The sequence below is a fragment of the Anser cygnoides genome, chromosome 8, assembly GCF_040182565.1.
Source record: "Anser cygnoides isolate HZ-2024a breed goose chromosome 8, Taihu_goose_T2T_genome, whole genome shotgun sequence".
NCBI lineage: Eukaryota > Metazoa > Chordata > Aves > Anseriformes > Anatidae > Anser > Anser cygnoides.
The window spans coordinates 21,275,305-21,301,012 of NC_089880.1; the positions used below are offsets into that span (position 1 = coordinate 21,275,305).

General features: G+C 35.9%; 1 protein-coding gene across 25 annotated transcripts in view; it reads left to right on the forward strand.

Moving 5' to 3' along the window:
• The first annotated feature begins 43 nt into the window (after window positions 1-43).
• The window catches only part of FUBP1 (far upstream element binding protein 1), a 39,783-nt gene continuing 14,118 nt past the window's right edge, over window positions 44-25,708 (forward strand). For 2 of the 25 annotated variants that reach the window (XR_007161434.2, XR_007161432.2), the window contains exons 1-22: window positions 44-266; window positions 1,156-1,246; window positions 2,224-2,286; window positions 3,109-3,147; window positions 3,494-3,533; window positions 4,459-4,508; window positions 4,608-4,679; window positions 4,954-5,011; window positions 7,113-7,275; window positions 7,356-7,454; window positions 7,538-7,639; window positions 8,316-8,418; window positions 8,502-8,602; window positions 9,256-9,397; window positions 10,523-10,683; window positions 11,519-11,673; window positions 11,760-11,839; window positions 14,909-15,037; window positions 15,694-15,768; window positions 20,122-20,267; window positions 22,772-23,835; window positions 25,119-25,205. Coding sequence is in view for 10 of the 25 variants with exons in the window: in XM_048058928.2 (XP_047914885.1) it covers window positions 153-266; window positions 1,156-1,246; window positions 2,224-2,286; window positions 3,109-3,147; window positions 3,494-3,533; window positions 4,459-4,508; window positions 4,608-4,679; window positions 4,954-5,011; window positions 7,113-7,275; window positions 7,356-7,454; window positions 7,538-7,639; window positions 8,316-8,418; window positions 8,502-8,602; window positions 9,256-9,397; window positions 10,523-10,683; window positions 11,519-11,673; window positions 11,760-11,839; window positions 14,909-15,037; window positions 15,694-15,768; window positions 20,122-20,267; window positions 22,772-22,819; window positions 23,696-23,701 (2,037 nt within the window). In the remaining 15 variants the exon portion in view is untranslated. Of the gene's footprint in view, window positions 267-1,155; window positions 1,247-2,223; window positions 2,287-3,108; window positions 3,148-3,493; window positions 3,534-4,458; window positions 4,509-4,607; window positions 4,680-4,953; window positions 5,012-7,112; window positions 7,276-7,355; window positions 7,455-7,537; window positions 7,640-8,315; window positions 8,419-8,501; window positions 8,603-9,255; window positions 9,398-10,522; window positions 10,684-11,518; window positions 11,674-11,759; window positions 11,840-14,908; window positions 15,038-15,693; window positions 15,769-20,121; window positions 20,268-20,652; window positions 21,008-21,814; window positions 25,337-25,708 lie in introns of those variants that run through there. The other 23 variants (XR_007161430.2, XR_007161428.2, XR_007161439.2 and 20 more) reach the window with 22 other exon arrangements.

Here is a 25,708-nt window from a genome sequence, read left to right on the forward strand (position 1 = left end):
TCCCCTCGCAGCTCTCGCGAGGTTTCGCCCCTCGCTCCCCCCCCCCCCCCGAGCACGATGCCGCGCAGGAATGTGAAAGGCTCCCGCCCGCCGCCATTTTCTTTCTTTCTTGGCAGGCAGCGAGCGGGGCAGGAGGCGGCGGCCGAGCGAGCATGGCGGACTACTCCACCGTGCCCCCTCCTGCTGCGGGCGCGCCCGGAGGAGGCGGCGGCGGAGGTGGAGGAGTGAACGATGCCTTTAAAGACGCGCTGCAGAGGGCTAGGCAGGTGTGTGCGTGTGGGGAAGGCCCCTCGGGCCTCCGGCAGCCCCTCGCCGGGCCGCGGCGCTGAGGGGACGTGAGGAGGGGCCCGGCCGCCGGGGTGTGTGTGAGGGGGGCAGCCCCGTCCCGTCCCCGCAGCTCCCTCCTCATGCAGCCTTGTCGGGGCGGCGGGCAGGTTTCCAGCCTCGGGGAGGCAAATCTCGGCCGGAGACTGCCGGAGCGGCGCCTTATCGCCGCCCGGCGCTGCAGGGCCGCGGAGCGAGGCGGGGAATGGAGGCGGCCCAGCAGCGCGGCCCGCGTTGTGCGCCCCGTATTGTGTGCCCCCGGGCGCCCTCCTCGGTGCCCGCTAACCTGCTCAGACCGGTTGGGAGGGCTGCGGCCTGCGCAGCGAAGGCGGCCCGGCCTTCGGAAGTTCTTTATGCCGAACTTTCATTTAGGGATTTTTCACCACGGGCGATGATTTCGCAGGCGAATTTTTCGCCTTGGCTGGTGATGACCGATCGCGGTTTTGTCAGTGTTTGAACATGTTGTGTAGCTGGCGTTATTGAGGCTTAAAACAGTTTTAGTAGTCAGTTTCTTCGTGGTACTGCAGTATTTCGTGAGGAATGGGTAAAAAAGGAAAAGTCCCTTCTAGAAAAAAAAAAAAAAGCTGTTGCTATTTGAAGGGTAGAGTGTATTTCAACTGATGGAAAGGAAAATACAGGAACCTTTGGTGTTGAAAAATGAGCACAAGTCTGTTAAAGACATTTAAAAATTAATGTCCATTTGTAGAGATTCCAGCAGTAGTTTTCTAGTTATTTTGGATCACTTTAATATGCATTGTCTAAAGCACCTAATAACGCTGTTCAGAAGACATGCTTTTTTTTTTTTTCAATTCATATCTGTTTTTTGTTTAGATTGCAGCAAAAATTGGAGGAGATGCTGGTACATCAATGAATTCAAATGACTACGGTTATGGAGGACAAAAAAGACCTCTTGAGGATGGAGGTATGCACTTGTTACTGCTGCATTTATTGTTGTTCAGTATAGCCACGATGCCAGGAAAATTGCAGGTGGCTTTTTTGTTGTTTTTTTTCCGTAACACAGTAAAAAAACATTTTGTTCCGTTTATAGACCATGACATGCTTTTTCATTTTCTGTTTAACGGGGAAACTTCTTTGAAACCATTGTGCTCTAACTCGAAGTGAATATAAGCCTGTTTTAAAATATTTTAAGTGTGGCTTAAAAACTGTAAAGAGGATAACGTATGCCAGGGAGGGGGGCGGATAAATTCACGGCTGAGAAACACTTATACAGGTATGTCATTGAAGTCTTTTGTTTGTTATATGAGACAGATTGCAGTTCTTATATTATAATTAGAATGGGAAGTGGTCACTCTTTAGATTGTTTCATATACTTTATTATTGCACAGGTTTAAATAAACGTATTTATGCATTTCATTGTAAAAGCATAGGACTTTAAAAAAAGACAGGAAAGTATATATTCTACATTGTAGACATTTTCACTTAGCTGGATGTTAAAGCATATAGCGTATGTGAACCCTGGTAAGATTGTACTTAAATTCCCTAGCTTGTTGCAGCTTTTTGGATTTGCCTTACACTGCAGTAAAGTTTTCTTCTGAAATGTGTGCGTTTCCTCTTCTGTCTGTTACTAAGCAGCCAGTTTTAACTTAACAGGGTTTGGTATGTTTAATATACACACAAAATCCTGGCTAAATTGTGGAAGGAAATCTCTGAGCTTGTTGAAATGTTCACGTAGGTCTTATAAAAGAGCAATGCCTTTTTTTTTCCTTTGAGAGAGGATTGAAACTCAGTCTACAGAATGTAACTAAGGCTTTATATCAGGAGTTCTTGTGTCCTGTAATAAAGTTTTTTTCTATTAATGGTGAGGTTTTTAATATACAAAAATGAGCTAATGATGCTTCAGATGATATATGTAATGTATTCTTTTTATTTTATGTGTAGATGGCTCTTGGACAAGTCCGAGCAGTACAACACACTGGGAGGGAATGCCCTCTCCTTTTAAAGGCAGGAATTTTTATTTATTACCTGTGTTTAGTATGTAAACATGACATAAACTAGTGGATCTTTCTGGATTGACACAAATATTTCTTGGAATACGTGTCTGAATTTTTGCTGCACATAAGTTATGGTGGTTCATATAACCTTTATTTTGGGGTGGGAAGGAAGCATCTGAAGTCTATCTTCTCAGATACAGGTTAATTGTGCCGTTTATTCCTTTACTGTACAAAAAAGGATTTGGATGGTAGTGATGTAGTTGCTTTGAATCTGCTTTTTTTTTTGAAGTTTTATGCTATGAAATGCTTGATATTTGGATAGGAATTTCATGCCAACATTCAGATTGAGATTGCATTGCTGTGTGATGCTGTTGTATTTCCAAATGTTTGATCTAGATTTGTGGTCATTGTCAGATTTTTTTTCTTTAAATTGTTGTTAGTTTTTGTATGAATTTGATTTTTTTTATTTTTTTTTTAACTATAGAAGCATCATTAGCTTGAGCAACCAACAGAGCTAAACTTTGTTCTTGTCTTAGTTAAGTTTCAGTGACTGGGTATCTATGAGCAATCTACAGTGTGTTCTGAAAACTGCCTTTTGTTAACCTACTGAATAGATACATGGAAAAACCTAACATCTTTTCAGCTGTACTAACCAAGTGCTGAGTGTTCGTGAGATTCTTTCTTTTATTCAGAAGACCAACTCCCTGAAATTGGACAAAAAAAAAAAGGAAAGGGGGACTAAAATACACTGGAAAGTTGCAATTTACACTAAAAGGTGTAAGCAGTTCTTGAATTTCTTGGCAAAAAAAATTAAAAAATCTTAATTTTACAGATCAACCAGATGCTAAGAAAGTTGCTCCTCAGAATGACTGTAAGTAATTTTTATTTTGTTGTCAAAAAAAAAAAAAAACAAACTAGTGTAACATTTTCAAAACAAGACTTTGAAACAGTGTTCAGTAGGTGATATTTTAATCAGTGAGGTAGAAAGAATTACTGGGAGCTTGTCTTAGTCCTTTGAAGCAGTGCAAATCTGCTTGTTAAAACTGATAAGATCCTATTAGCAACAATTGAGAATCTTTTGGCTATGTTTTTAGACTTCTTGATAACAATTCTTATAAAGTAGTTTGGACGGAAGTATACAAATAAGTGTTATGAGATTAGAGACTTAACTGTAAATCAAGCTGTTTGGATTTAATTTTAAAAATATTTATTTATAGCTTTTGGAAATCAACTACCACCAATGCATCAACAACAACGGTAAGTTATCTTACATCTTATATAAAGTTCTCTATTGTACTAAAAGAAAAAAAATTCAACAAATTATTTTATAAAAGTGATACCAATGTATAAAACAATTGCACAAATCAAGATTTGTGATATGTTGAAATTTATCTTCAACAGTCCCAAGCCAAACCCTTAAAATGCATCTGGTAAAATTCTGCTGGCTATGTCTTTCTCTTGGCAGCCAATGCTGTGTATCAAAAATAGTATAAGGAAAATGAATTGCTGTTGCTTAGTATTTGAGCATAGGTAGAATAACCAAAAGTTGGAAGCAGATCTGAGGGGAAAAGGATTGACACTATCTTGTAAACAAAATGGAAAAGTAATGGATTTAAAAAATAGGTAGAAAAGAGGTGGGCTTAACACAGCTTATTGTTCAGTTACCTACATTTGATACAACTTCCTAGTTTCCACTACTCTTTTCTTCCTTAAACAACCACTTAAAACTATTCTTTTTATCCTTTACCTGATATTTTGCTGCACATAGATTATGGTGTTTTATACCCCCTTTATTTTGGGGTGGAAGGGAAGTTTTTTCAGATACAGCTTAATTATGCCTTTTATTCCTTTACTGTACAGAAAGGATTGATAAAATTCTGAAATTTGTGTATTTTCAGCATACTTTAAATGTAGGGATAAAACTTTTTTGACGCTACACTGGCCTCTTATACGCACCTTGTTAGTAGGAAAGAGGGTGAAAGAAAATTGTTTCATGTTAAACTTTGTGGTCGCTTTTGTATAATATTAGTTTTTGTGTTTGACTTTTTAAGTTAGCGGGAGGCAAGAATGCCAGGTTAATGCTTGGGGCGCTAACAATTTAATATGGATGGTAGTCTAAATTTAATGTGTATTTGGTCTCTGAATGGTAACTGTCCTTTGTTTGATTTAACCTTTTCTGCAGGTCTGTGATGACAGAGGAATACAAAGTTCCAGATGGGATGGTTGGATTCAGTAAGTAGTCTGAACACAGTGTTGCAGTATTGTGAGGGATTTTACCAGATGCTTTTTTTTTTTTTTTACAAATACCTTTTTCTATTTTTTTTCTCCAAGTAATTGGCAGAGGTGGAGAGCAGATCTCACGCATACAGCAAGAATCTGGATGTAAAATACAGATTGCACCTGGTAACTATTCCTGTTTTTTTTGTTCTGTTGGTTTTTGTGGTGGAAAGTTCAGAAGACTGATCATTGCTTCTGAGTGCTTTCATCTATACCTTCATTTAAGGTGTTTTTTTTTTTGTGCTAGTCATGGTTATCACAGGCTAAAGAAGTACAAAATGTTGCAGTAGACTGATTTGTCTACTTCAGTGAAGTTCCAGTAGTTCATGTATTGTGTTGAGTGTCATTGACTCTTTCTGCTTAAGACTACTGCTAAATTGGCTTTATTTTGTGACCTTAGATAGTGGGGGCCTGCCTGAAAGATCCTGTATGCTAACTGGAACACCAGAATCTGTTCAGTAAGTAACACGAATTTCTTGTATTCGTATTTAAATGCACAATACGCTCCTCCTTTAGATGTAAATGCCATGTTTAGCTACTCTGTTTATAATAGTATGTTTTGCTTCCATTACAGAGGTAATCTAGTGACAAATAAACGTCTATAAAGAAAAAAGGCCCTGTGCTTTAGTCAGATTCCTCAGCTTACTTGTGATTTTAAGACAAAAGTATGGGTATAATTACTGAACTGACATTTCAAAGTCCAAATTTTGTTGTAGATTACATTTATCTAGCAATGTACTAATTTCAGCTTGAGAACGAAATGCGTGAACATATACTTTGGGGGGGGGGGGGGGGGAACATGCTAACATATGTAGAAATGAGATTATTAACCAGAATTTGAAAAATGACAGGGAAAATAAGGAAAATCACTGAAATGTAAGATGTTACTCAAAGTCTGTCAGAGTTGTTAAATATGTGTCTGGTATAAACCAATGTATACGCAGTTACGAAAGTAATGCCTATGTACTACCAACCAGCAAAATGAACTTTATCCTTTCTGTGTTGAAGGAAGAGGGCAATAGCAACAAAAATGTTTTTTGTTTACTGGAACAGAAATTTATAATTACTTAGAGACCTTCGTTTCCTGGCTTGACTGGGAATGATCTTAAACGTAGTAGTATATTTGGTAGTGCTTCATTAGCTGCTCCGACTTTGTGTTCAGTTAAGGCCTGCAGCTAAATATTTTTCCTTTGTGAAAGTAGCATGGCATTCACCTCTTACCTTGCAGCCATGTATGCTGCTCTTCATGAACTCATTCCCTTATGGGAGTTTCCTTTCTAATTATAGTTTATCCTGTTTACATGTTAGAGGGAAGAGTTTTTAACCAATATTAATACTGTAATCATGATTTTATTTTGATGGCAACTGACTTACATGTGAGGTAAATGTACGCTTTCTTTTGTCTACTGTTCTTGTAATAGTTATAAGTACAAATACCCTTTGCAAGCTGAATCAAGCAGCAGCTGTGACTGTGCTGGCTATTAAGTGTTTTGTTCTATGTAATTATATTCAGGGATGATAGACATGTTTGAGGACCTAACTTTTATTTGTGTTTGGTAAAGAAATACCTTTTATGTTCTGATTTTGGGGTGGTTTTAGGTCTGCCACATTATTTTGCTATTAGTTTCCTAAGTTACTGATGCAGATTTACCGAGTTTTTCCTGACATCTTAGAATGAAAGTGACTGCATTTCTTCTGCAGAAATTTTTCAGCAGATAGTAATTTTGCAGAGGGCCTTTTGACATTCTTGGTGTTTCTCAGTGTAGCTGCAAATTGTGAATTGTAGTTTTTTTTATTTTTAATTTTTAGCAGAGCCATGTATGTTATAATTCAACTCATAAGCCTTTCAAGTTTTTTTTTTTGTTTTTTTTTTTTTTTTTTAAGTACCTTAGAAGATGACCTGTGAATCTGTGAATTTGATAACTTGGACTGGGGTAACTTACAGACCCTTAAGCTTTTTGGTGCAGTTCAGGATATGGTTGGTGTCCTGGGCTGTGAGCGCACATTGCTGGCTCATGTTTTTCCATCAGCCAACACCCTCAAGTCTGTCTTCTCAGAGCTGTTCTCGATCCATTTCCTGCCTAGCCTGTATTTTGTGTTTGGGATTGCACAAACCCTGGTGGTTAGAAGATAGCGATCTTAAAGATAGGTAATTTCCACAAACTTGGCAAAACTCATTGGTCAGATGAGGTAATACCTTTAACTGTTAAAGTAGCTGCTGGATGTGTTCTGCATTTTGATGCTAGAGGAGTACACACTGGAAAGAGACCTGGCAAAAGGATAAAAACACTTCTCTGAAGAGAGTTGCATCGTGTTTCATACCAGATTACTTTTTCTTTCAAGATTCTGAAGGAAACTACACTGGGTTGTGCTCTGAGGTTTTGTTAAATATGTGTATATGCAGCAATGGGTGCCCTTCATGCATTTCTGAAACTAAGAACCAAATGAATAAAGGTGTTGATCCTTTTTTTTAATAGGATTTCTTCCAAGCAGAACAGGTTTGGGCAAGTGATAATTGTAGGAGTAAGTGTATTTATAAACACTTATATTCCTTTACAGATCAGCAAAAAGATTACTTGATCAGATAGTTGAAAAGGGAAGACCTGCACCTGGCTTTCATCATGGTGATGGACCTGGAAATGCAGTCCAAGAAATTATGATTCCAGCAAGTAAAGCAGGATTAGTTATTGGTAAAGGTGGAGAGACAATTAAACAATTACAGGTACATATGAATCTTGTTTTTAAATGTGGTAATAGCAGATCTGGATTTGAGTGGGTATTGACCTCCCTTTTGTTGAATAGGAGCGAGCAGGTGTCAAAATGGTCATGATTCAAGATGGTCCACAGAACACTGGTGCAGACAAGCCCCTTAGGATAACTGGAGACCCTTATAAAGTTCAAGTAAGGAGTCCTTCAGAATTCATAGTATTTTAAAATCCATTCCGATGTTGCAATACCTAAACAAAATTTCACTCTTTTTATAGCAAGCCAAGGAAATGGTGCTGGAGTTAATTCGTGATCAAGGTGGCTTTAGAGAGGTGCGCAACGAATATGGGTCAAGAATAGGAGGAAATGAAGGGATAGACGTAAGCATGGTTGAAAAACTTGTTCACTGTATTTTGAGATGTTGATGTTAAAATGTTAACGTGGTTTATACCATTGAAAGTTATTAACCCAATTCCAAAAGTGTTTGTGGCATGTAAGTATTACTTGATGATGAAGATTTGCCTTTAAATGGTGTGCAGTATTCACTTTATATTACCAGCAGTTCTGAAGAGCTTCAGTTAGCTGGAGAATTTAAGTCTTAACAATTTAAGTCTTTAAGTTTTATAACTAAGTACATAATGATGTATGTCATAGAAATTTGGAGTTCGGCCATTACAGAAGAATATTTAATTCCACCTATTATGCAAGTCATGAGCTAATAACTGTTCATGAGAGATGAAGCTGAAAGTTTCATCCGCTAGAATCTGTGGTTAAGGCCCATTAGAACTTTTGTTCTTTGCTTGTGGGAAGCATAATTTCAATTGCTGCCACTGTAAGAACTTTCGGTACACAGGATGTTTCTTTTTGATGTTTTCCTTCAGAATTTGCTGAGTTTGTGTCTTAATAGTTTATATTAAAACATGCACTCATCAGAAAGCCTGAAGTGGCATAGAGCTGGCCCTAGTTTAATATTCTAAATGTGACCACTTAAATCCTGTGTATTTGGTAGGAGTGTTTGCATCATCAACATCTTGCAAAAATCTGTTCTCTTTTAAGGTTCCAATACCACGATTTGCTGTAGGTATTGTAATTGGAAGAAACGGGGAGATGATAAAAAAGATACAGAATGATGCTGGTGTTAGGATCCAATTTAAGCCAGGTTGGTAATACGTGCATAATTTACTGTGAATGAATACAAGTTGAATGGATCGCATATACTGGAATAGTTCATTTTTATTGCAGATGATGGAACAACTCCAGATAGAATAGCCCAAATCACAGGGCCTCCTGACAGATGTCAACATGCTGCAGAAATTATTACAGATCTCCTTCGAAGTGTTCAGGTTGGGTAATACTTAACGTTGTTTGTATTAACATTTTAACGTTTAACATGTTAACATTGAAAATTTCCTGCTTGGCTTTTGGAAGGACATAATGTTTTTAAAATGAATGTATAACAATAAAGTAATGTAATGGTATCATCTAAATCTCCTTCAAAGTTAAGTCTGGAATATGAAAGTTTTTACAACTACAGTTTTGTGAGTGTCAGGATGGCGATGGTAATACGGATCCATAGACATGGTGCTAGATCTGGCTTTTTTAGAGCTGCTTCTTCTGTTGTCTTGTATTAATAGGCAATATGCTGTTGCTTTTAGGTTGAAATCAGTGTTTAAAAAGATGATTTTAAGTGCTTATTACAAGATAAACCCCACCACTGTATTTACAGAAAGCAGGCAGAAATGATACCTTCGTACATGTGAAACTTCCTGCTTTTTTGAACGTCATTTCCTTCCTTGTCTTTTGTATGCAGAGTTGTTCAGATCTTACAGAACACCTGAATTACGTTTTAGATTTATTTTATCAAAACTGAGTAACAACATCAGATTTTTCTTAACAAACGGCGTGATTATTCCAAGCAAAAGTAACATGTTGGCTTTAGTGATTGGCTTAAGGTAATTTTCATAGAATGTGTTAATTTGTGGCTTTTTCTTTTTAGGCTGGCAACCCTGGTGGACCAGGACCTGGTGGTCGAGGAAGGGGTAGAGGTCAAGGCAACTGGAACATGGGGCCTCCTGGTGGATTACAGGAATTCAATTTTATTGTTCCCACTGGCAAAACTGGATTAATCATTGGCAAAGGCAATGTATCTTACATATATGCGCGTGTGTGTCTATGTGTAGTTAAAAAAAAAAAAAAAATTAATCTTTCCTGTTTCTACAAACAGCCATGCTAGAGAGGTATTTCAAGAGGAACCTTTGCAAGTAGCTTTGTGTACAGCACTCCTACTATTCTTTTCAGTATTCTTTTCCTCATCAAAACACATACCTCAATATCAAGAAACAATCAATTTTTCTAACCCGTGTTTTTAATAGTAGTAAAAACTAAGCTACATTGGTAGTGTTTGGTAGATTCTTAGATATTTTAATTAACTTGTATTTGAAATTGCTTCATCAGCCTAGAGTTACTGCATCTGTAAATCACTTTTAAAACTGATTTTCATATATTAAGGTGATGATCTTTACAGTGGAATCACACATAAGAAATTGTTACGGGCGTTTATTAAAATGATCATTTTTCATAGAATTTCATTTTTAAAATAATTTAATGTATGTTTCTAAATGAAAATGTTAATCTTTTGTAATGTGTTTTCCAGACACAACAAGTAGGTTGACATAGTTCAGTTCTTGACCTGGCAGGTTGATTTTTTTTTAATTGTTATTTTTAATTTTTTGAAATGCCAAGTGACCTCTGTTCTGCAAATGTTGCACCTCCTAATGATACAAGTAACTTCTTGGGTTTCTATAAGAGGAGGAACTAGTTTAGGGGAATTTATCTTTCTGGTTTTAGTGCACTGCAGAAAATATGGACGTTAGCATCTGTTCATTTTCAGGGGGGGTTTGTCATCTGTGCTTAACTACTGTTTTATAGGAAGGTTAGGCTTTAATTTTATACTTACTGGTAACTGCAGGTATCAGTTGCTATTCATGATTAATCTTATATTTTCACATGAACAGGAAAAAAACAGTATTGTAGGAATTTCTTGTTTTTTTTTCTGCATAACAACATTGTGGTCTTAAAAAAAAAAAAAAGATAATTTTACTCATTTACTTCAATTAAGGCTCTACCTACAACAAAGAGGCTCTTTGTGTTATTAGGTTACTTATCAGTTCTTAAACTTCCATATAGTTGATTTTCTCTAATTTAACCGAATCTTAGTGGTTTTGTTTTAATGCATATCGTAAATGCTTTATATTGCGTTGTAGGGGGTGAAACTATCAAAAGCATAAGCCAGCAGTCTGGTGCTAGAATAGAACTTCAAAGAAATCCTCCACCTAATGCGGATCCAAACATGAAGATGTTTACTATCCGTGGAACACCCCAGCAAATAGATTATGCACGGCAACTTATAGAAGAAAAGATTGGAGTAAGTGTATAACTTTTTTCTTTTACTATTGCAACTAAATAGAACAGAAAGCTAGTCTCCATTTTGGGGATTTTCTTTATTTCACTTCTGAATTATCAGATAATTGATAATAAACAGTGGTAATGGTGTTGTTTAAAGTGGTAAAACTGCTAATTTAAGATTACCTTGATGCAAATAAACAAGAACTTCAAACAGGTGCTTTATTCAGTGTAGTATAGTTTTTTGTTTTCTGATGATGTGTTCTTAAGGTGCCCACTTTGTGCATAACGAAATATTTGACAACTTCAAAGGTATCCATGGTATCCTTAAAACTACGAAACTACAGGTTTTGTATTTCAGGCTCAGTATGTTTAGGTGCAGTTTTAATTCTTTAGGTACAGTTTATGTTCTTAAAACACACTGTACTTCGTTTGCATGTGTATGCACGTAAACAAGTTGACAGCCTATATTTTGTACCTGATCTTACAAACATGCAATTATTAAGATTAGCCAGATTTAGACATGACAGTTTATTTTTAAACAATTATGTCCTTTTGTTGTTTAAACAACTTGTGGAAAAATTGATGTTTGTTTGTAAAATTATTTCATCAAGAAAACTGAAATAAATGCAACTTAGTTATTACTGCCATAGCTGCTTTTAAGTGTATTTGTTAACTAGTTGTAAACCTAATTTATCAATTATCAAAAAAGACTTTTCTCCAGGGAATGTCTTTATTTAAGAGCCATCAAACCTTTTAGATTGCATTCTTAAATTGTTCAGATTTATACTTCTAAACTGCAGAAGAACAAGGACTTTGGGGTTTATTTTCATCCGTGCTCTACTTCTATTGTACAGGGTCCAGTAAATCCATTGGGTCCACCTGTTCCTCATGGACCCCATGGTGTTGTTCCTGGCCCACATGGACCTCCTGGGCCACCAGGTCCTGGTGCTCCCATGGGACCATATAACCCAGCTCCTTATAATCCAGGGCCTCCTGGCCCTGCACCTCAGTAAGTATTGCTTCAGCTAGCTTCCTTTTATTATGGCGATCCTGGGACTGGCTTTCACTGTGCATCCCTTACTTGGTGTTTCATAGTGGTCCTCCAGCCCCATATGCTCCACAAGGATGGGGAAATGCTTATCCACACTGGCAGCCACCAAATCCGCCAGATCCAGGTAAGAAATGTCACAGTTTACTGTACTGTGATACACTTCCAGTAAAATCCACTTTGTCCTTACAAATGTGTGTTCCTAATGCGTTTGTGTTATGCTGGTAAATCAGAAAAAGTTGCTGTTCTTCAGGTTTTTCTTTATAGATGCTCAATTTATGTGTTTTATGCTTCTGTGTTGCTTGATTTGTTGAAATTCAGTTGTCACAGCTGGAACATGCTTCTTTAATGAACATTTTTGTTCTTGCATCCCAATTTATGCTACTTCTTACAAGGTGCTTGCTTAACTGATTTTGTGCAAATCAGTTAATTTTTCTTGTAATGGAATATGATTAGCTTTTGTTTTTACATGAAGTTCTTTAATTAGGATGTATTTTCTTTCCTAATACTCGGTGAGTTTTTTATTTTATTTTGAACAATGTCCCTGATCCTGACTTTGCACAGTATGCTATATTGTGTATTTCTAGCTTTTGTTCACCTATATGAAATTGCTCCTCAGAATATGGTACAAATACCTTTTGTTCAGTCCTTCTTGAGGATTAAAACTTGTGTTGAACTGCTGCAAGTAAAGTAGATAGGATGATGTATTTTGAGGCTTTGCTTGTAATGGTTTTATATTTCCTTCTGAAAGCCATCTTTGTAGAATCTGTTTCTTCTATTTCTGTTTATCTTTGTCAAAATCAGGATTTTTTTCTTAATTGCAACTTCGTGAAGTTTTAGTCTCCTGCCTTTCTTTAAGTTACTTCCTTTGGTTGGACTAGAGCAAGTGGGGAAACTGAACTGCAGTCCCAGAAGGCATGGTAAGGCTAGACACTTGAGTCACTTGTACCTCATTTGTTTGAGGTAGGACTTCAACTGAAAGATCTCAATTTGATTTTCGTTTTAAATGGAGTAAATATTTTCTGATAGCCTCTGGTCCTGAAAAAAGTGAAAAAGGATAGGGCTTTGGAGAATGTTGAAATCTACAGAGTTCTGTTCATATTCAAGTCTTTTATATATCTGTTCTTGGCAAAGAATCATCTCCGTTTTTAGTTCTCAGACTTCTATGGTAGCTCTGCATGTTATTCCATTTAGTGTTAAAAAATGTCTGTTGTCAGTATTTAATAGTAAAATGATTCAAAGTGGCTTGACTTGAATTCTCAGCCTACCAACAGTCATTTCATGCAATACCACTGCCGAAATGTTGCAGTCTTCTTGACTCTCACTTTTTCCTTATTTTATGAAGTTATTTATCTGCATAAAGATACGTAAGAAAAATGACAATCGCTCATCTTGATGATTTTATCGTTGTTTTTCAGATAAATACTTGTCTTGCAAATCTAATGAAGTTTTTCCTAGGTGCAGCTGAAGTCAGTGTTTCTTTTGACTAGCATTTACTTGAATGAATTTTGTACAGGTGTCCATACACTCACTTATTTCAGTGAAATAAATGGATTATTGTAGTCATTTTTTCAGATACGCTTTCTCCAAAATCATGCTTGTGTCTTCTCACATGACAGTGGAGCTAATGACTAGATTTCTTTGGAGATTTAGTGAATCCCACAAGGTGTTCTTCTATTCTAGAACAATAGCTACTAAGGGGTGTGGGGTGGAACCAAGCAATCAATGGCTTATTTGATATTTGCAGGTAACTTTAGAGTAGTACATGTTAGTTTTATGTTAAATGACACTGTCAATATCAGTTGCATCTGTCATGAGCAAACAGTGTTGTTTCTTTATCCAAGCTGTTTAATAGATGTGGTTCCTCCTGCTATACACTATGTTCAGTAACTAAACATGTTAAGCTGGGTATGTAACTGTTTGGGTTGTGTGGAAACGTTCCTGTAATGCATGATAGGTTATCCCTTGACAGTCTTCCTCTTTTCCCAGAAAAGGTGAGCACAGTCCCAGGGCATATTGCTTACATCCACTGTTGTCAATGCAAGCAGTGTATTTCTAAAAGGGAAACAGTCTGTTAACTTTGCTTTCTATATGCTGATACTATAATATGCATTTTAACTGGTTACGATTGACTTTACTGCCAAATGAAATACTGCGTGAAATTTATTGTTTCATGTCTCTGCTTTGTTCAAGGGATTTTTTTATTTCTCTTTAGTTAGTCACTCACTTACCTGTTTTTGGTTTGGGGAAATATTCTTTAGTTCTCCTAAAACATTTTGTTGTGTCTGTGTCTTATGTGAAGTTTTTCCATAATTCGGCCCCATTTATTTGCAGATACTTTCGTTCTTTAAGGATGCAAATTATGTTGAAAGATGCTGGTTGTGTTATGAAACATCATGGTCTCTAATAGTAGATTTACAATTTCTGTGGATTGCCAGTCTGTTAATGTAATCAATCTCTGTGTGATTCAGCAAGAAGAATAACCGTTCCTAAAGGCTATATGTGAAAAACATTAGAGAAATAAGACTCTAGGAAGCACCATCATTGGCCTACCTAGATGTAGTTAAAAATAAGGGAAGCATGGAGATAGCTGCAGAAGATGCAAGTGTTACAATCATTTTTTTACTAAAAAGCTGTAAGTAAACAGTGATGCTTTATAGCCATGTATGAGAATTCAGGTTCTTAAAATGCTGTGTTTCTGTATTTCACTTTTAGCTTAAGATTTAACTATCAAACACTGCAAATGCATAGTAAGACTTGTATACTTCTATTTTCAGAAATACATATTTGGCATGCATGTGCTGGTATTGTTAGTGTGAGGCTATAATGAAAGTGAAACCATTGAAATTGTTTGGTGCTAGAATGATTAATTTTCGCTGCCATTTAGTAACATGACTACTTAAATAAATGTGAGAATGTTTCTGCTTATATCACCTTTAAAATTAATAAATGGTGTTGCAGTGTGGGTTCTAGAATGGTATTATCTCAGCAGTCCTATGAAAGTCTAGCTTGTACCATATGCTTGTCTGAAACCTGACAGAAAGTTTGTGCCAGAAAGAAAAAACAGGTTAATGTGATTACTTGGTTTAGATGAATTTTTTTTCTTGGAGGAAAATACAAGTGCATAAGACAGGGTAAGTTGAGAGCAGCATTATGTTCGTATTACTCTTATAAGTGGTTACCTTTTGTTTCATAGGCAAGCCAGGAACAGATCCCAATTCAGCAGCATGGGCAGCTTATTATGCTCACTACTATCAGCAGCAAGCACAGCCACCACCTGCAGCCCCTCCTGGTGGACCAGCTACAACCCAAACTAATGGACAAGGTAGCAGTTCAATAAAATGAATTAGTTTCTCCTTTCTGGGTGTGTAGATGACCTATTATTTTTTATTGCTGTCTTCATATATTGGGTAAACTTATTCTAAGGTGGGTTGTTTTCTTGGGAAACTGTTGCTTACAGCCTTCAGTGTTGATTTCCTTCATTTCAGCAGTACTGAGGGTAATCTTGAATATGTCTTGTAATATAATTCCAAAGACATACTTTTCCAGCAGCTTGGGCTGATTTAATTGCATCTTCATAGTGTGGTCAATCACAAGTGAAAAAGGAATGAGCAAAACAGTTAATTGTCATTTACTTAAACAGTTGCATCACTTCAGTGGTTTTAGGAAAACTACTCGTAGTATTTAGTTGTGTATCACAATCTGCATGAGGCTTAACACATTTTAATTAGTATTTTGTACTGTGAGTGACGTACAATTTACAACAGAATTTTGAACACATGCTGAATACTTCAAGTAATTCTTTGTGGTTTCTTCTAATAATTATTTGCATTTGTAGAAGCTTGTACCACATAGGTTTTTAGGGTCAGATTTGAATAATAGAGATTGTTACTGAAAAATTCAGGTGATGATTTTTAAGTCATTTTATCTAAACAGAAATAGTTTTATTTAGACCTTTTTTGTTGTTATTGTTTAATTCAGGAGATCAACCAAATCCAGCACCAGCAGGACAGGTTGACTATACAAAGGCATGGGAGGAGTACTACAAAAAAATGGGTATGTGTGCATGTTTTCCTTGTTGTATAGTAGGATGCTGTAGATCTGCATAACTCATTAGATGAGGTTGTTGCTGTCGTTGTTTTGTTTTTCCTTAAAGAAAATGAGTTATCCATTTGTCTTCTGAGCTGTAGCACCTAAAACCCCTGAACATTGAAGAAAATCAGAAAACAGTATTGAAGGCATTTACTTGTATTGATGCTAGTAATCAGCTTTAGCAAAATATTTTCTACTTAAATGTCTATACTTGATCACTGGGAAACAACGCCTTTTAGATGCTTCAATTTGAGTATTTTTAAGTATATGAAAGTATGTTTTGGAGGTCTGCTTTTTACGAAGCTGTTGATTTTCTTGTTCAATAGCTTTGTTGCCTATCCTGTTAAGATTATGTACCTTTTTTTCTTTAACATTTGCTTTCTGTGGTGAAGGTATTAAATGTCATAACTGACCTTCATTTATATCACCCACTTCCTTCAGTTGTGTTTGCTTTGCAGCATATAAGACCTGTGTTTTGAACTGCAGTATATGTATAATTGCTAGCTTCTTAAAAATAGTTCACTTGGCCTGACTTTTAAGAATTGAAATACGTTTACATTAAGTTTAAGGCTCCTCATTTACTGAATAAGGAAAGAATATGTGGTGTTGATACATTGGCAGAAGGCATGGTCTTTTAAGTTGTGGTAAGGTCTTGCATGTCAGTGTTTTGGCCATACTGACCGCTCCTGGATATCGTACATCATGTAGGTTTGTACGCAGAGGACTAATAGCCTTACGAATACCAGTGCTCTGGGATCTCACTTTGACGAGACATACAGTAGCATCTGGTTTTGGCCTAGCATTCTTATTTATTTTGGCACAGTGTGTTAAAATGAAACAGAAAAGATAAAGGGATATTTCAAGAATAGTATATCATGAAAAATGTCATGAAGATTGCAATAGAAGTTTCAAACACTTAAAATTAAGATGTAATGGACATTCTTTTTCTTCCTATTTCATTTATTTTTTGTTGTATTGTGTTTGGTGGTTTTTTTTTTCCTAAATTAACTGTCTCTTAGTTCAGTTCATGTTCTTCAATGCAAAGTACAAGGGCTTTTTCGTTACCTTTGTAAGAGTAATTTAACTTGTTGGCTCTTACTTGTTATCTCTGGAAAGCAAAGTTTGGGTTGCACTAGTCTTGCATGTGCTCTAACTAAATACTAGCTAGTGAAAAGAGTTTTTATAAGGTTTTTGGGAGCATGTCCAAAGAGGAGTATTAATTCAAGAGGAGACATCAGGAAATGTAAGTAATTGCTCTTAAAATTCAAAGTTGATAAATTCCAACACAAAAGTCTCAGATAAGAGGAAAAACGAGTAGTTCTGATCTTCACTTCTTTTTCTGATCTTTGCCTGAAGGGAAGCTCTTGATATCTGCACTCTTACGAAGTTTGTTTGTAAATCATGAGAACTTCGTGCTTCTTCAGTATGTTAAAAAACTTGAGATGGAAGATGTAATTTCACTTAAGATCCACTTAGAAAAGAGGTTGAACTGAACAAGTAGGGCTGAAGAGCAGAGATTCCCCATCTAACACTAAATATGGAGGCAGGGAAAAACACTGCCTAAAGTTTAACAGTGTTTAATAATAGTAAAAATTCTGACAAATTGGAAGGCTCTCTATCAGTAAGTTTTTGTGGGCTCCAGTCTCTCAGATACAGCTACTGCTGTTTGTGCTTCCTGTAGTTGTCTAATGGTACTGTTTCTGATAACTCATGCAAAAGGAGAAAAGTAGGAATTACAGGTTGTTCTTGGACTCCGTTTCACTTTTTTTCCCACAGCAAAGATAATAACAGAAACAACTGTTAAATAAACTTCTACATGTCCAGTTTCAGAAAACTGAACTGAAACTTGGGACTACCCAATGAAAATTCTAATACAGTATTCCAAAGTGACTTCCTACTTGTGTAACAGGATACAGCTACTCACAGAGAACATGTGTTTTGCCCATGACTTTAAGTGTATAATAAGAGTGACTTGAAAATAACCTGTTTCCAACTTGGAAATATAGTGGCAAAATCCATCCTGTGTTTCAGACCTTTATTTTGCTCAGGAACTATTGCTTTGAGTAACAAATACAGTTAAAAGTAAGACTGAAGAACTGATGACATTACTTATCCACACTGGTAAGTTACTCTACATGGATCTTGTAGGTGACTCGGATCCTCTGTTTTCGTGGTACCCTAAGTCATGAATGGAGACAATTTGTTTTAAAGTTCCTTAGCGTATTACAAGTTAACAAGACAGCAGTTTAACTCTTTAAGACATGTTGGTGCTGTTGTCTTGAGTTAAAGGCATACTATTTTTCTTTCCGCCTACAGGAGTTGAAATAAAGATTTGTATAGCTGGGCTCTAAAAATCTCCCAAGGATGGCAGTTCCCACTAAACGTGAAGTGACATTTTAGTAAATAATCTATATGTCACTATAGGAGTTTGTAAATTTATTGTTTAAAGTTATTATAATATACTGTGGTCTTGATTTGTAATTAAGAGATTTCATAATAAAATGGTAGAACTGTTTAATGATTCCTTTAGCATTGTAGTATGAACAAGGGAAAAGAAAAGCTTTCCCTTACTAGAATCACCCTCCGTGTTTGAGAAGTGGAAGAAATGTAGAATCATCTGGAGTTTTCTTTCTTAGCCTGCCTTAATGGGGAGCTATTCTGTGTTTATTATGTTGCCTTTAAATATAGTTAATCAGTTTCACTTATTAGTGCTCCAGGTGAATCTGGACGTTAATGAGCATGTTCCAGTGCAGTTCTGTGCACTCAGGGGAGGTTTTGACTAAGCTGCTGAATTCCATGTGTAGTTTCAGAATGGCTTGCAATACTTAGTGGGGTAACAATGCAGCTAAAATACTGCAAGCTTTTACTAACCCGTTCTAGGGCAGTAAGAGTAGATGTCAAACTTCCTGTATTTGATTTATTATTTGAACTTAAGCACTGCCTTAGCATAGCTGGTTAAATGTTGAAAGATTCTTGGGTCGTAATGTGTAAAAAATGTCTTAGATTTGACATAACTGGATTCAGACCTAACTAAATAATTTGAAAGTAGAATTCTGATGTCATAAATTGATAGTGAACTTGCAAAAAGTGCATCCTGAGATAATTAGTAACCACATTAAAGATAGTTTAGGTGAAAATTATAGATCAGAAGTGTAAATTGTAACATGGTTTCAGCTCTTAATTTTTAATGTTTTTTGGGAAAACATTTGCTTTACTGCTTTACTCAAAAACTGATGGAGATGATGTTGTTTCTTTTAATATGATATCTACAGAGTAAGTGGAAAAACTACGTAAGTTGTATAGATGGTTAGACAAGGAAGATTGTATTTTGAAGATGTTCAGCATAGTGCTTTGCCAAATGTTTGGCTTCCCTGCTCACACTTAATATACCTGAGAGGACTGGGAGAAACATTCATGTAGAGAAGTGTGGGTGACTAGTCCTCTTCATGTGAATATTCTGTGTAAAAGTATTAAAAACAAACAATACCTGATACCTAAGAAAGCAGTTTTAGAATCCTTTGTACTCATTTTCTGCAGAAGGGTGCTCAGTGATCTTGTATCTGAATAAAAAGTGAGGGGTTGTGGATGGGGTTGAAACCTTTCAGCCCTTGTCCTTGGGAAGCTCCCTGTTGTTGGAGCTGTAATATTTTTGATACATTAAAGAGTCCTTGTATATTGGTCTATCACCTTTACAACGTTTTTAAGGTGCAGCTTGGTTTTGTTGGAAGGATTGGTAATTCTCAGCTGCGTGTATGTGTTTACACTTACTTCTAGAGGCTTGGAACTTGAGTAAGGGTTGAGAGATGTTTCAGATCTATACTCTGTTCTAGAATAAGTGTTTACAAACATTAATGCTCTTTTGAAAAAAGTAACCTGTACTAACCCCAAAATCACATTAAGGGTGCCAAAATTGGGGGAATGAGTGAATTAGTGTCTGAATTAAGTAATGCAGCCTGTATAATGTGACAAACCCAGTCAGTCTAGGCAGATGACCTGATCTCCCTTGTTGACCTGTATTTCAATATAAATGCTACTGGTTGTCTAGGACAGTTTCGATCAAATGCTTTAAAGACTTGGTGCTCTGGAACCATGATTCAAGAGTGAAAATTTTCTGTCCTAATGGTTCCTCGGTTTTGTTTTACATGGGCATCATGGGAAGAGCAGTTAGGTCAAAAGGAAAAGGAGCAGATACAAGGACGTTCAAAAGACTTGGAGGAATATTGTGATAAGCAGAATGACGTTTGTTAGGCAGTGAGATTTTGAAATTTTCTCACTTCTATTGCATCAGCAAGGCTATATAAATGTAAATACTTGTAGGTCAAGCAGTTCCTGCGCCTGCTGGAGCTCCGCCAGGTGGTCAGCCGGATTACAGTGCAGCATGGGCTGAGTACTACAGACAACAGGCAGCATATTACGCCCAGACAAGTCCACAGGGAATGCCACAACATCCTCCAGCACCACAGGTACAGTTTATTAAATGTGCTTCTTTGGCTGGCTTCTGTTTCAGCGGTTATAGATATTTTTTTGCATGTCTCCTGCTTCGTTACCTTTGGAGTATGCATCTTTTCTTTTTTTTTTCTAGCAAAATAACTATCAGAATAATTAATAGATGACTTTGTTTACTGGATAACTTGAGTTCTGTATCTATCCATATGTTTGGTGATTTTGATTTTTAAAAAAAGAAAAAGAAAAAACTTTCTCCTCCCAGGGTTTTGAAAACCATGCAAGAAGCCACCACCATTTACATTAACCAATTTTTCTTTCTTAAAGGCTTCACTCCTGAGTTAGCTCGATTTAAAGGATTTTCTTTAACTTTTTGTGTATCTCTTATGTATCTCTTCTGCACAGGGCCAATAATAAGAAGTGGACAATACAGTATTTGCTTCATTGTGTGGGGGAAAAAACCTTTGTTAAATGTATGGATGCAGACGCCTTGATGAAGATCTTAATTTTGTTTGGTTAAAAAAAATAGTGTTTTTGAAAATGTACAAAATATCTATCACTACTGATAGGAGGTAATATTTCTGTGTAGAAATGAAAAATGGTTTGTTTTTAGTATTAGTGTAGATGTACACATTCCAGCAAATGTATTTGCAATTATGTGGTCGATGCTTTGTGATATAAATGTACTTTTTCAATGTATTCTTTATCACTTTTAAAATGCCTGTTTTGTGCTTTACAATAAATAATATGAAACCTCCTGTGTCGGTAAGTTGGATATGTGGGTATTTAAAGAGTTATAGGATTGATTTGCAACGCTGAATCAAGGTACCTGTACAGAAATGAGATTTTTTCCCCCTGAAACTTTGAGTTTAAGAAGTTGTCGTTAGCATGTTTTTCCCCTCTCACAGAATAGTTATAGATGGAGGATCTCTTTCATTCATTGTATGTTGCTGCCTAGCACCAATAATCTTGATACCTTAATTTTCTTTCTATTTGTTTAAAAGTGCATGTGTTTAAGAAAGTGATCTTTTGGCATACTTCCATTGCGTTAACAGTGAAATTTCCTTTTATATGTGACCACTGTTTCAGACCTGTACAGCTGTTTATAACAGAGGTTCTGTTCTTAATTGAATACTTCAAAACTGTTCCTGTATAACTATTTTAAGGATTTTTCAGACTAGTTATAACATTTATTTTAAGTGTAATGTGCTTAAGCCTTCAGTTTGAAGTAGTCCACTTCAAAATTTAGTGTAGAAAAGTCAATGTGGTATGCATAGTAGGTTAAAAAAAAAAAAATGCATCTGTCCTTGAAACGCTGTTTTGTTTGAGTGGTGGGGAGTGGTTGAGAACTTCCTGCAAAGCAGATAACTTCTGTTTTTGTAAATACTGAAGACAAGTATTTGAATCAATTGATTTTTTTTTAATATACTTGAAACTTACTGCTCTAATGCTCATACTAAAAGTCTGATTCTCTTGAAATCCTATGTTTGCTCTTTGCATATTTATTGGCTCTTTGCATATATTAGACTACATGCAATACAGTCTGTCTTGCCATTGTCTGTTGAAGTGCAGGTTTGATCCAGCCAGTATAGAACTAGCTCTATAGGGGTGAGGAGGACTGTGCTGTGTATCATCCTTGATTGTTCCTTCAAGGAGCATTGCACTGTAAGTACATCAGAATGACAAATTGATGAACTGCAACAGTATCTTTTTGTCGATGTTCCACATAATGAAAATGCCATACTTGTGTGAATATTATGTTGGAATACAGTGCTGTTATCTTAGAAAATCGTAATTGCTTCTTAATTCAGAAACATAGGTTTGTGAATATACATATTACATACACATAATGTGAGCTTTGTGGGTAAGTATTCCTGAAACGTTTAGCCATAGCTAAAGAAAATCATGTTTTTGTTTATCTGAGTAATAGTACTCTTTGAGACAGCTGTATCATTCAGTGTATTAAAGTATGCATATCATAACATTGAAGTTTTTGGAACCACTTGATAGACAGAAGTTGTCGTTGTCTTCAGTTAGTTTGAAGATACGTAGTGATGTAGGTATGTTTTAATTCTGTATCTGTTGTTTGCTTTATCCTTTGGAACACCGTATTGTTGCTTTGAGAATACATTTTTTTAGGGTGGCTGCACAGAGAAGTAAAAGTTAAGGCTTGAAAAAAATGAAGTAGTTTATTCAGGTAATTAGCAATGTATGTTTTGTGCTGTAGAAATAGAAGGAATTATTTTTATCCCTTTTACAATTAGGAATTATTCTGGTACCTTATAAAAGGATAGGACAGTATTTGCTATCTTTAGTGTAGGGTATGAAGTTTAATAGTTCAGATATTTTGCATGGTATTTTGTAGATAACCTTATAGAATGGTGCATTTATTATGTACTAAACTGAGCAAAATTGAATTCACTGGATTCTTTATCATTCACAAAATGGAGGCTGTTGATTTTGATTCATTTAAGGTATAAAATCTTTATTAATTGCAAACAGTGCAATTATTTATACTTCACAGTGCCTTCCCAGACCTTCCACCTTAGGTTCTGCTGCAAAAAAGCAACAGGTAAGCACAACCTAAGGAAGTATATAAATTTAAATATTTCAGTACATTAATGTTGTCCCTGTGAGATCTTTGTGGTTGTGTATTGAAAAGCAATCTGCTGCTTTCCCAAATGCATTGTTACTCATGGTTCCATTTCAGTGGAAAGTCTTTTAAGTTTTTAAACAACTGTTTCTATTTCTAGGTAAATATGTATCCTTTTTTTTTTTTAGAAAAGATGAGTAGATTGCATTAATTGAAGTTAAGCAAAATACGTATTTTTTGTTACTTTTCCTCAAATAGTTACTTGTTGCAATTAAAGAATCAAAACCTTTAAAATATGCAGGAATTACTGTGGTTAGAAACTTCAACAGCCTTCACAAATGTTTTTATAGTAGGGCACTGTTCTCGCTCAAACACGTAAGACTTAAATATAAAGAATATAACTTCTTGTTGTTATCACTGAACTTGATAACTTGTCTTACAGTGTGTTAGTGGAATTTTTAGATAAATTAGTTTGCTTATTCATACTTGACGTGGTAGGAAAATAGATTCTGGAGTTTCACAGATTAGTATGTTTTATTTGGAAAAGCATGTGCACCAGTTAAATGTTAACAGTACAGCAAATAATATTTTATCTACATAGCAGTCAGTGTATCCTGTTTCTTGATACTTTAACTGAATTGCTGTATATTTTGATAGTTTAAAATGTTTGTATGTCTTATAGATGGTCTGGTACAGGTTTTTGTTTCTTTTTTTTTTTTAGCTTAAAGTAAAGCAGCATCTATTTGTTTGTTGATTATTCTGTTTCTAAAATGTGCTGCTCCTCTTTCAAAAGTCCTGCTTATCTGTACATTAAAGAAAAATATTCAAAAATACTGCCTTCATTTTCACACACAGTGCTGAAGATGCTGCAAGCACCAAATCATAGCTCATAGAATCAGGTCCTGAGATAGTTACTACCAGTAAAGAGGAATCCTTTGAGTGTATGCCATTGGTGAGCCGATGAGCATGGACCATAGAAGGGCTCCATGTAGAAGGTAAAATTGGCAAAAACATAACAGATTTGAAATGTATCCCATACGTAATGGTGTAGGGTATAATTTTTGTTTTGATCACTTTTCATTCTTTAAAGTATTATTTGTTTGACCATAAATGTTCCATAATCTGTTAAGTTTTTAAAGTGTGACAATAATAATAAGCAATCTATTTTAATTTATATTCTTCTAAACAGCCAAGCTTAGATATATTGACTTTTTGAACTAAATTAATAGTTGTGCTTCAGTTTCTCAAGCTACTCAATGTATGATGGTCTGTAGTTTAATGTGTAACTTGACTTCGTTTTTGACACAAGAAAAAGTTAGGTGTGTCCCATTTGGATTTTGATTCCATGAATTTAGTGTTGGGGTGAGTCATTTGTTCACTTCTTTTTACATGGTACTTTTTTTTCTACAACTGTTGTTCCTAAAATGTATTAACAGTCTTTCAATTGGTAAGTTTAGCCAGTGGAAGGAAGTAAAGAAGAAAGCCTGTTTTTTGGTATGTTGCTAGGGTGTGGAAGATGAGTTTCTTACCTTAGTGTGTAGCATTTGAGGTGTATTGACTTTCAGCTTTCTCACTGATGGGCTACAGGCATGCTGTTTTGTACTAATCACAGAGTTTATTTTTCAACTCTCTCCAAATTCTTAGTTCTTGGGAGAACAGAAAATGCATTATTGGAGTTACCCTGATCCAAAAACATGATGGGATTTTCTTAGGAATGTAGTAAAAGCTATCTTGAAATGTTTCTTGCTTTTTCCCCCTTAGAATCTCACAAATTAGGTAGAATGTGAAGAGTATAAATAGTTCTGAGAGGAAGCATAAAGCTCAAAGTAGGAAAAATCTTTTCATATAGCTTTCTGCAGCATAGATGTTAATAGGGCATGAAGTAAAATGTCGGGTGGGTAATCTTCAACTTAACATGATCATAGGTCACCTATTTAAATTGACCAGGCAGACAGGATCATTATTCAACTTGCACAGCCTATCTTGACATATTTCATTGTTTTTTCTGGTGGTATTTTATTGGATGATAGAAACTGTTTCTCCCCTATTCTATTCCAAAGTGATTTTTAAGTTTTCCATTGCATGCTAAGAGCTTCTTATTTTGCTTTTTTCTGGAAATGGTGGGAGGAAGGGAGGACCCTGGGCCTTTCAGAAAGCATACAGTTGACAGGATTCCCTCTTCCCTAGTAATAGCTTATGAAACTCTTATGTATGCACAAATATTTCTCTTGCGTGCATGTGAAATGCATTTTCGTCCTGAGAAAAGTGTTCTCTGCAGAAACTACCCGTGTGTAAAAAGAAGATTGGCTTTAAAAGGCAACTGTGATGGGAACAGTGTCTTAGGGAGATGCAGCTTGGACTTGAGGTAAATTGAATGCTTTACAAAAATGTGGTTTTGAGCTTGGCATTGTATGTAATATGGGTACACGTTAACTGTATAATGTTTTTTTGTATGGTTTTTCTCAATAAATGTAAACTGATGGATAATAATAGAAATGTTTTTGTCTTCTTTATGCTCCTACCGTGCCTTCATCAGTTTTAAATTACAGCTTCAGAGGAAAGATATTGCAGCAACTAGTACTTACGTGAATGAACATCACCCACATGAAAATACATGTATATGGCTATTAGGATAAATGCTCATTGAAAAACCTGTAGTTTATCATTTTTTTTCAAGATGTCTCTGAATTTACAACTTTTATTGAGGCAAAAGAATGACTTTCAGTAGGTAACTGTACAAAGAGCAGTCATCGCGTTTGAGCATAATAGAATTTTGTTCAGTCATTTTGAAATGATGGCATAAATTTAATTTGCTGCAGATTGCGTCTTACGTTAAGGCTCTACACATGCTCTTCAATTTAAAATGTG